The following is an 11,888-nucleotide window of genomic DNA, read 5'->3' as shown; positions in this document are numbered from 1 at the left end:
TTTTTTCTTGTAACAATTTCACAATCCTCGACAAGCTGTGTATGCGACAAGTTTTCTAAAGTACCGCCGTCTTCATCTGCCGAATCATCACCTGAAAGAGCACCCGCGTCAGGAGCCTCTATATATATAGCTTCCACTTCTTCTTCTTCATTATTTGTCAATTCGTCCAAAACTGCGCAAACTTCTTCAACATTTCGTTTTGCCCTAATAACGGAAGAACACGCACATAAATATGTATATTATATATAGTTATACAGTTCATAAGGTGAACCCGCGAATGTGACATATATGTCACAGCTACACAAGACGAAAAAAAAACCTAGAAATACAGTTATTTTCAATTTTTTTTTATTAGCATAAAATTTCAAACACTACCAAAATATACAAAACACTCTTTTCACATAAATCGGTGACACTTTATTAAAAATCGTACTTACCGACAACGTGTTCCCATTTCGACAGTTTTTTTAGGTGTATGAAATCTGCGCTACTAATTTTGCTACACTAAACGGAAGGGCAAAATGTAGCGCCCACTTATTCTTTGATTTGTTCCCTTCAATTCTAATTTATAATTTGGAACATTTAAAATTGCATTTCGGAAAAGTCGTAGTTTATGTGAAAGATCGGAGCTTTACATATATGTAACACTAGCGTTTAATGAGTTAATACGAGTATATGTATATTTAACTATCAGAAATACAATGCGCCATAAATTACTGACGCGCTTGAGTGACTGTTTTTTTTTTTACATTTTTGAAATTAATTACCTGCTCTTCTCCCCACTAAAATGAAAAAATTCACTTTCTTTCTTTCTTTTTTTTTAAACGTCATCTTGACAATTTGATAAGTCCCCATGACGCTTCAGTAATTGCAAATTTAGCACTCCAGGCTCCCCTACTATAAAGTATTATACATTAATGATACAGCTAAGCCAGGAGTTTCAGTGACTACGCTAAAAAGTAACACATCAATATACATATGTACATATATGGAACCGATTAGTAGAATGGAACTTAATAGTATATTACGAATTAGGTACTTACTAATAAGTAAAAAAAGTAGAGCACCATTTGAATTCGTTGGTTCAATTTACCATATATTATTTGGAATTATGGATGCTGAAGACCGAAAAAATATGCAATTAAATATTAGAAATATTTTTGACAACCAAAAAGATGTAGCAAAATTATTTAAAAAGCAGACATCAATAGTTGATTCTACCATAAATATATTAAAAAAGATAACAGATGAAGTTAACACTTATTTTGAAAAAATTAATGAACAACTTAATGAATTTTATAGCGAACTAATAAAAGATCAAAATGCTGAGCGAATGACCCTGACGTTTCAAATATAATATTAACCATTTCAATAGGAAAAGTTATGGACGAATGTGAAGATATCCAAACGTCGATAATCAATCTCTTAATTGACATAAATCATGGTCGCGTAAATCCAAAACTATTAAAGCCTTTACAACTTAATGAAGAAATTACATTTATTAGAAATAAACTACCACAGAAATTAATGTTACCTGGAAAGCAATCAGGTAATGAATTAAAAGAAATTTATAAATCGATGAATGCTAAAGGTTTAATTGTTGGTTCACGGCTATTCATAAACATAGAAATCCCCTATCCTTTAATATCGTGTGAACCATCAAACGTATACAAATTAATTCCACTTCCAATAAAATACAAAGGTAATATGATTATTCCAGAAATAAAAGCAGAATATTTAATATACAAGTTTAATTCAATTTCTCAACAAATGAAAATGTTTTGATAAATCTGTATTCTCAAAATCGTTGGCTTTGCAAATTATTTAACAAAGCAATGATATATCTAGAATGTGATAACAATCAACAAATGCATATGAAATCCCTAGTCAAGGTATAATGACAATAAGAGAAGGATGTACAGCCCGACATGAAGAAGTAACTGTAACTGCAACTCATTATGTAGAATCAGAAATTAATAAAGAATTGCCATCCTCTTATTGGATTAAAGCTATAGAAGATATCCCAGAACAACCATTAAACCCCTTTGATTCAACATCAAATAGAACTCCTTAAAAAAGAAATATTAAATTAAAAGGTATACAATTTTATTACATAAGTGGTCACGTTTCGCTAACTTTAGTTTTAATAGTAGCTTTATTATTATTTTATATGCATATAGGATCAAAATGTGAAACAAGAACTGTGGCTGTTCCATTTGACCTTCCAATTAGACGTAATTAAAAAATAATAATTACAATAAAACAGAATATATAAGTTAAGTTGAAACACAACTTTGGACCCTGGCAGAATGTTCATAAATATATGAACATGACACTTTATTTCTTAAGATAGAATGATATATAGAAAATTATATTTGTGACAGAAGTACATTAATATAATATAATAGGTTGTCAAAAAAGTCTTGCGGTATTTTTTTATTGATTTTTCAATTGTTCATAAAAATTTCTTTGACTCATGCCCAGCTCTTGACCGATGCTACGGCTRCTACTATGCCGGTCTCTTTCGACCAATTCAGCGATTTTATCGCAATTTTCGACGACAGGCGTTCCGGAGCGTGGCGCATCTTCGACCACCTCTACACCAGAACGAAAACGTTGAAACCATCGTTGTGCGGTGGAAATGGAAATTAAGGGGTCCATAAACTGCACAAATTTTATTGGCGGCTTGAGTTGAATTTTTGCCTTTATCGTAGTAGTACTGTAAAATATACCGTATTTTCTCTTTATTTTGCTCCATGTTTGCGACGCTATAACTCCCGAACGACTTAAAAGAAGCGACAATCAATCAAACACGTGTTAGCGCGTGAAATACCATAACCCGATGCGACGAATAAATCTAGAACTACGCGCTCTCAGCGCCAACTAGCGAAAATAAATATACAAATGTAAACGATAAATAAAATAAAAAGAAAATACAGTCCACTAAATGTCAAGTGCAATGGTAAGTAACCAAATTGTAATATGAAACTTGCTCATAAAAATGTGAAAATCATTGCCTATTGAGTAAATCTCATAAATTAGTATATAGTACATAAAACTAATACAATCATACAAACATACAAACTCCAAATACTAATGCACACAAGCATCAACTGATAACAGAATATCTATGCTGTGTACGGATGCGTTGGATGCATTAAGTCACGCAGTGATTCTAAACAGTTGTAAAATATCAATGGTATCTGAAGTATACAATAAAAATAGAATACTTAACATACATACACACATATGTACATAGTAAGAGACTAGAATTAAGAAATGTACGAAATGTGGTATCGATGAACGAAATTTTAATAAAGAATCAGAGTCAAACGTAAACTCTCACGCATTGTAGGAACATACAAGTAACAAAAGAATCATATGGTCGTCAACAGCTGAGATCACCTGATCGAAATAGCTAATTTTTCGGCACAGAGATTTAAATAAAAGGACTTAAAAATAGTAAAGAGGTTGCAGTATAGGCGCGATAGCAATATTTTTTGAGTGTTAGGTTCCCCAAAAGACCTATTTTGACACATATAAAATATACAATACTAAACAAAACTATTTGTAATAATTTAAACAAAAATAGATAGTTTCTTCAAATATTTTTAATAAAATAGAAAAGTTTTACCAATATTTTGATACAATAAATACAATCTTAATCAAAACTAGGTAAATTTAATCTCTATGAATTTTAATAATCGGAATATATTTGAAAATTTAACAAAAAACGGTCTTAAAATAATCAATTGGAAGCATAACACGGCAAAACAATTGTGCTTTTCCCAAGGCATTTTTCCGTTTTAGTAGTAGAATATTTATTAAACCCTAACAAACTGCCTGGCCTTTGCCCTGAGTCTTCTCTCATTCTTTTGCATTCTTAATGTAATTTCTATCTTTCTAAAAGCTTTCGCCTGTGTATTTATGGGTGAAAATGATAGGATTTGTTACTTGTACAGGGTGGCTGATGAAAGCCGCTACCAAAAAAAAAAAATTAAATAACTTTTTTTCTATTTAATGAATCTGGTTAATTTTTTTTTTCATTTTGCAGATTGACTTTTACATTTAACAAAAATGGATAACTGGGACACTGAAACAAGAATTTGGATTGTGCGCCACTATCACGCACTGAAGTCCGCAGTTTCGGTTCAAAGAGAGTATAGGCGCACGTTTCGCGGCAATCTTCCGAGCAGATGGACCATAATGAGACATGTAAACAATTTTGCCGAGCATGGGACAGTCAACAGAAGACCTTACCGTCGAAATCCTTCAGTATGAACGGAGGAAACAATCGCTGCTGTAGCTGCTGCCATACAAAACAATCCACGTGTTTCGACAAGAGCTTATCTGCTCAAATGGGTGTAAGCAGACAGTCATTACAGTCAAAGCACAAAGGTTTGGACTTATTCCCATATAAAATTCAAATGGCCAACAAACTGAACGCTGCGACTTGCCGATTCGCTTGGAATTTTGCTAGAAGATGTTTCAAATGGTGGAAGAGGATGGAAACATGTTGAACTATCTTTTCATGTCTGACGAGGCCCATTTCGATTTAAACGGCAACATAAACAAACAAACAGATTATAAGGAATTCAACGTTAAAAGGTAATTTGCACATATACTTATATTCAAGCGAAATATGCGAAATATGACTCAGAAAATTGTTCTATTTATGTTCTGGGAGATGTAATACTGTAGGGGTAGTCTCTTGCTCATGCAAAACCCTTGCACCGCAGATATTTCCTCTTGGTGCACCGGCACAACAAGAAACACACGCAGAAAATTGCAGAATATTCGCCAATTTATAAATTGACCGAATCATATATCACTAGATTCTGCAATGGGTGCTCTCATGGCCTTGTATATTTCGGTGTAGGATTTTTTGCGATCTGCAATCTTGCAAGAGCAAGAGAATACCCCCTTTGTGATTTTGTGAATAAAGCGAGGTTGCTTGTTGAAAGTGCGCTTGCGTTCATGAGATAGATACAATCCCTGCGCCGATTCGCTCCGACATTTTCGAGCCATCGGAGTACCACCGCATAGTACTGTTCCTCAACATCAGCTCGAGGTTGGAGGCGTTCCATTCATCTTTGCTGCCGAGGGTAACCTTAAGCTTTTTCCTGAAGTTAACCTTTTCCACATCCAGAGTGTGTTTGGCTACCTGACCATTGACCAAATGAAGCGGAGTAAGTTTAAGCAGAAAATCCAGCGCTGCCGTTGGACAGGTGCGCATTGCGTCCGTCATACAGACCAGCCGCTGTAGCTTCAGTAGCTTAGTCTTAACCGAAGTTTGCGACGCCACTGAGGCCCAGGCTACCGCCCCATATGTAATTATCGCTCTTACTATCATGGTGTATAACCACCTTACTATCCTTGGCTTACAGCCCCAGGACCTTATTGCCAGCCGGTTGCACACCATTAAAGTTTTTGTCGCTTTGACGTGCTGCTTCCACCTCAGAGTGGAGTCGAGTATCAACCCGAGGTATTGGACACTGTTGGTCATCCCTATCTCCCTGCCACGAAGTATGAGATTCATAAGACGGAGTAGGGATCTGAGTCTCGTAAACGGGATTACGGAGGAGGTGTTGATATTCAGTTCAACCTCTCGACACCACCATTCGCAAGGTTTAGACCTCTTTGGACTAAGTCACAGAGAGTGTCTCCATATTTGCCTTTTGCCATAATTATAGTAAAATATCGCATACCCTTGGCAGCGGATCCCATCGTCTGTTAGCAGTGTTAGAAGGTCGTCTACGACTAGACTCCATAGCAGAGATGATAACACACCCCCCTGTGGGCAGCCTCTTGTTGTGCCGAGACGAATTCTGCTACCACCTACTGTGGTCTCAGCAACTCTTGTGCGCAGTATGGCTTCTTTCCATGTACGCACTGGTGCGTTTCCTTTTCTCCAGTGCCTTGGCCACACTCTTGTGGGAAGCGTTATCAAAGGCCCCTTCGATTTCCAGGAACGCGCAAAGCATCACCTCCCCATGCTCCAGTGAACTCTCTATTTCAGAGGTCAGCTGGTACAGAGCAGTACTGGCAGATCTGCCCGCATTGTAGGCATGCTGAGCCGCATGCAGCGGTGATTTCTTCGGCGCCTTTATCCTTATTTCCTGATCCACGATATTGTCCATGATTTTTAGTAGGAAAGACTTGAGACTGATTGGCCTGAAAGATTTCGACAAAGAGTAGTCTTTCCTTCCTACCTTCGCTGTCCTCCATTCTTCAGGGATATACGCCATTGCGAGGCTCACTCTCAGCAGCCGAACTAGATAAGGCAGCAGAAACTGCTCCCCCTATTGTAACAGCGCCGGAAAGATGCCATCCGCTGCCGGAGACTTGAATCTCTCAAACGAGGTGTCGCCCACCGGATCGAGTCCGCCGTAAACAGCTGTTTGGCGATATTCCAATCCACACGTGATGGCCTGTGTTCGATCACGGATAGACCTTGGTCCTCCCGAACTGTCTCCGGGAAGTGTGCCCGCAGAAGTTCCGTGGCTCTGTCCCCCGCACTTGTCGTAAATATCCCGTTGCCGCGTTTGATTGCTATTTTCACGTTCTTTGTGCCCCTGGTCAGAGCTTTGTGCAGTAGAGACGCTTCTGGCGTAGTGGCGACATTTTCACAGAATCTCCTGAAGCTAGCCTGCCTTGCAGACCTGATCTCCTTATTGTATAAGATGAGATAGCTCCTGTATTCTGCCCAGACTCCCGTACGTTTCGCTTTGTTAAACAGGCTGCGTACTTTTTTCCGGAGGTCTGCTAGTTCCTTTGACCACCAAGGACAATTTCGTCTGTCTGTGAGCACTTTTAGGGGCAACTGCCATGATAAGCGTTAATTACCCGTTCAGCTCAGATAGCCTAATCTCCAATCCAGGACCTGAAACGCTATCGTCAGTTTGCCCCCTCGTGCTTAATTCATTACTTAAAATATCCCTGAAGGCGTCCCAATTCGCCTTCCGAGGGTTACGTCCATTGCGAGACCAATCCTGCTGCAGGCTCATTGCTTAAGGCGATGCCTAGCACCTCCCTCCTGCTTACAGTTATGAATATGGGTTCACACCCTACATTCTCTATCACTAAGTTGCTACCTACTATATTCTCTAAAAAAGACTCACCTATTACCTCAGATGCCTCCCCTGGGAAATATGCTCAAGCCAGGATGAAGTCCTTGCCTTCGAAGTCCCTGGCCTGTACCGCCACCAGTTCTTAGTAGGGAACTCTGAAATACAGAAGAAATCTATGTTATTCCTGACAACTATACAAGTTCCAGGTCTCTCGCTAGAGAGATCTTAGATTACCTTGTTTGACTCCGCCTTGAGGCCTTTGACCTCTCCTCTGTGGACCCAAGGCTCCTGGATCAGCAGTATGCCCAGTTTCTCAGCTGTTAACCTGATTGTTATGACAGCTGAGGTTGCAGCAGCGTGATGTAGGTTCACTTGAGCAATCTCCGTATTGACGGCCATTATAATATGTGTTCGAGGAAGGGTAGATCCTTTTCCCCGTCGTCCATCGTACTGATATCCATTGGGTCTCCTAAGCCGTCGAGGAGCTTCTGCGTGGAGGGTAGGTCTGCTGTCTGATCACATTGGCCGACATCGGGGACGTCGGTGATTGCACTGCCTGCTCAGTCCTGCTTGTCCACCTGCATTTCTGCTACCTCCGGGGCAGCCACAGATACTGCCTGTTTCTCGAAGATCTTGTTTTGGAGAGTCGCAGACGTTGCAGCTTCCTTGCTCCCGATGGCTGCAAGCCTGTGGGGCCGCGGGACCACCGTGCTGAACCTGTAGTATTTTAACGCGGTAAGGCCACAGTTTCTCCCCAATTCAGCCCGGTGTTAGAGAGGCTCCGTTAGAATACAGAAGAATTTACCTCCTGGCTGCAAATCACCCAATGGGCACTGGAATCGTGTAACACCCTGGATTAAGAGGTGGTAACTCTTGGTTAGCGCACGCAGGCGACACCCGACATCCCTCATGAGCAGTGCTTATCAGCACCATCCACGCAAGTTGGGGAACGTCGAGTATGCCTTGCGCCTACGCCCCTGCACCGCGGCAAGGTGCCTACCATTCGCAAAGATTCTGTCATATATTATATATGTGAATAGATTTGCACATACATTACTTATTCGTCAACCCCATAAGGGATTATTTCTTGATTTGAATTGGAATTGTTCTCACATACAAATGATTTTTTAAAAACTACTATTGTATTATATTACTCGTAATAAAATTTTTGTAGAGCTGTAAATTTTGTTGTTTTATACTCGTATTTACATGAAGTATATATCACCTAGAAAAGGTATTTCAACCCAATTGCCCAAACAACAACTTTGAGTAGTCAACCTTGCCCAATACCGCAAACGAGTCGCATGTGTCTATTACAGTGGTCGGTATGAAAGGATGGCTGACTTCATAAACGCAGTTSGCATTGCAACACTGCAAAGAAATTCATTTACAATGCAAAGCAATATTGCATGGCAACACTGTTTTGTCAAATAAATTGTTGGCATTTTACTTGCATCACCTTGCATCACTAACATTACTTTATTCGACAACAAAGTTTTTTTAAATGTATGTCCACGAATATTGCTGTATTCTTTTGAAAACAGCCTCGGAATTGGCCGATAATAGAGAATCAAGCAACAGTGTTATCTAGAATATAATAAACAAAAGAAAACGCCGTCGTTTTGCATTAATAAATAGCGAAAATTCACGGAGAAGAATTCCAAAAACCAGAAATTTTTGTAAGGTTATCGAAAGCATGGAAGACGATGTATTTTATTCTCATTTTCGAATGAGAAAAGTACATTTCAGGTATTTATTATAAAATACGTAGTGTATTGAGTAAGTTGATAAAACTAATACCCCAAATGTAAAGAAGTTGCAGATTGCGATTAAGCCCTAATTCAAGTGAAACTGGACGTATAGCAATAACGTTGAAAAAAGCTTTACAAATAACAATTTGGAAKCTAAGCAATAATTGCTCTTTCAGAGATGTCAGCGATCGGTTTGGTGTGGCAGCTGGCCTCGCACATAAGGTGTTTCTGAAAATAATTAAAATGATTTGCCGCTTGAAGGGAGATGTAATGAATTTCCCAAAACTGCAGCGGAACAAAAACAAGTAAATGAAGAATTTACACTGCGGTATAATCCTTTTCCTTTTGTAATTGGATGCATCGACGGAACTCATATTCCAAATTCGAAACCAATCAAAGATGAAATCAGCTATCGCAACCGAAAGGGAACGTATTCAATCATTACACAGGTAAAAAATTAACTTTTTTGCATGATAATAATTATTAACTGGAAATATTTTTTTTAGGCTATTGTAGATAGTCGAATGAGGTTTATAGATGCATTTATCGGCTGTCCAGGTGCATGAACGACGCATCAGTTTGGAAAAGGAGGTCTGTCAGGAAAGCTATAATTAGCAAGGAGATTAAAATCTGTTCAAATTACCATTTGTTGGGTGATGGAGGGTATCCATTAGAATTGTTCCTTATGGTGCCCCATCGTGATAACGGGTTCTTAACACCAATGCAGTCAAAATACAATGCGATTCTGTCTTCAACTCGCGTTGTTGTGGAACAGGCATTTGGTGTTTAAAAAAAATTTAGAATTCTCAAATACATCGAAGCTCAACGTCCATATATGCCAAAATTAATTACAATGGTATGCATGATTTTTCATAACAAAATAATTGAAAATGAAGGCTCGATGAAATAGATGAAGAAAAAGCACATCCTGAGCCCCAAATAGTCGAAGATACGACTACATCGGGACAAAGGGAGGCAGAAGCAAAAAGGGATGCACTGGCCACGCTATTGTCTGCCTAATTGAAAACAGTTTAGACTTTAAAGCAAAGCTGTTAAGTAATGATTACTAATCATAATAATTAGTAATTCGATTTTTTTCTTTTGAAAGGTGAAGTAATGATTATATTACGATTATTTCAGGTTCGGACGATTACTAATTGATTACGATTACAGATAATCGGAAAATAGTCAAGATTAATAAAAATTTGGAAAAAATAATCAGAAATAATAAAAAGTAATCGAAAAATAATTTGACTACTTTCGAAGATTACTTTTGATTGTTTTTGATTATTATTATTTTTTTGTTTTTGCGAAATTATGGCACTAGTGTTTCATGTTACTACTGGTGTTCATCGATTTGATAATTGATAACCTGTTGCATTCTTCTTGATTCTGTATTTTGTANAGTAAATATTTCTCTGCGTATATTTTTTTGTGAGTGTTATGTTACACTTTACATACTTGTTATCAGGGTTGGGCATAGTACAATAAAAAATAAGTACAATAMGGTTTCTATTTCTTCAGTGGTAGTTAAACAGCAAAATCCATTATCACTGAAAATTTAGTGATAGTGGAAAAAATGTCATTATCACTAAACCTTTATTCRTATTGAAAAACAAATTGCACTACCATTAAAGGTTTAGTAATAGTGAACACCTTTAGTTATAATGAACACTTATAGAAACAAAAAATAAACAAAAAACAATTGATTTTGCTCTTAAAATTTAAAATGAAAAATTCATTCAAGGTTAAACGTAAAACATACTTGAGTTCTATGATTTGTCGAGTATTTTCTAGAACAGTGTACGAATTTCTTTCAATTCGACCAATTTTTCTTTTTCCACTCCTAGCTTCTCTGCCTCCATGTCCAGCAATTTCTTCATAACTTTGGCATCTTCTTCCGATTCCTTGTTTAAAAACTCTAACCCATTGCTTTTCTTGTTAGTTTATTTCAGGGAGTGCTAGTACTAAGTAATGTTGCATCTAAGTCCAGCACCGTAGGGCTATCAGGTGGATCATTACTTAAATCTTGCCTTAAGGACTCAAGGGAAGATTCCAGCATGGCATCAGGCACAAAGACACTACTGCGGCTGCCCAAAACTTCATCCAATGTCTGCAAAAATTCCCAATTTGTTGCGAGTTCCCCAGATATGTTGTTGGGGTTTTTTATTCGTTTGTAGGTGCCCATTATATTAACAAAACATCTGGTACTTTCGTCCTTGGAGAATGGGAATGTGTTATCTATTTCCTTCACATCCCGCAATTTTGCTCCCAAAGTGTGTTCCTCTTTTTTTTTCGCAACGAAATCTGGCTCATACTTCAATCTTATTTCTATAAGTAATTTCTTCCTCTCAGGTTTCCACTTTTTCAATATGCATATGCAGAAAATATTAAAAAATCATAAGTTAAACTACAATCTTTAAAGTAAACCACTTTTACTTACCATAAATCGGCTGAGATTTAGAATAGCATCCCCGGATTTCGAGGATAAAATGGGTATCACTGGAAAGGTGACGTTCTCCAGATCACGAAAATATATATATATAGTTATCGCTGACTTATATCTCTAAAGATATTTGCGTTTAAAGTTAAAAAATTTACAACTTTTAAATTGATAATTTGTTTATTGTGAATAACTTTTCCACTTATATTATGCACTTTTCACTTACTAACACTTCACTATAACGTTTTTGTATATAAATTTTTTTAATATTTAYTGCAAATAAAGCTTTATTTCAATTATTTTGTTTWWSTTAAATTCACTGCATTTGCACTGCAAGAATAGGGTTGCATACTAGCAAATAAATGGTATTGCCATATCTGCCTAGTTGTCAACAAAAGATATGTTCTTTATATCTTTAAACTTTATACCCCAAATACATAAAAGGAAAACGCCAAAAACCTTTAGCAATTTTTTATAAAAAAAAAGTTGCAGAAAGGAGTTCTACGCGAAAGAACTTTGAACACCCCGGTGTTGGATCGACCAGGGTTATATTTTTTGAAGCGCGGCCGAAGGCCGCCAGTGCAGAAGGGAGTTCTACGCGAAAGAACTATGAACACCCCGGTT

The 11,888-nt window shown here is 37.6% G+C and overlaps 1 protein-coding gene across 1 annotated transcript; it reads right to left on the bottom strand.

The window, feature by feature from the left end:
- Positions 1 to 10,608: 10,608 nt before the first annotated feature.
- On the bottom strand, positions 10,609 to 11,291 carry LOC108976170. The gene is made up of 2 exons (XM_018945103.1): positions 11,265 to 11,291; positions 10,609 to 11,183 (listed from the first exon to the last, which is right to left on the bottom strand). The coding sequence occupies exons 1-2, from the start codon at positions 11,265 to 11,267 to the stop codon at positions 10,773 to 10,775; spliced, it is 414 nt and encodes a 137-aa protein (XP_018800648.1). The 5' UTR covers positions 11,268 to 11,291; the 3' UTR covers positions 10,609 to 10,772.
- Between the last annotated feature and the right edge of the window lie 597 nt (positions 11,292 to 11,888).

This window comes from Bactrocera latifrons, unplaced genomic scaffold, assembly GCF_001853355.1.
Source record: "Bactrocera latifrons isolate USDA-ARS-PBARC rearing strain unplaced genomic scaffold, ASM185335v1 scaffold_730, whole genome shotgun sequence".
In the NCBI taxonomy this organism is placed as follows: domain Eukaryota; kingdom Metazoa; phylum Arthropoda; class Insecta; order Diptera; family Tephritidae; genus Bactrocera; species Bactrocera latifrons.
The sequence above is the reverse complement of the archived record's forward strand: the minus strand, read 5'-3'. Positions and strand labels throughout refer to the sequence as shown.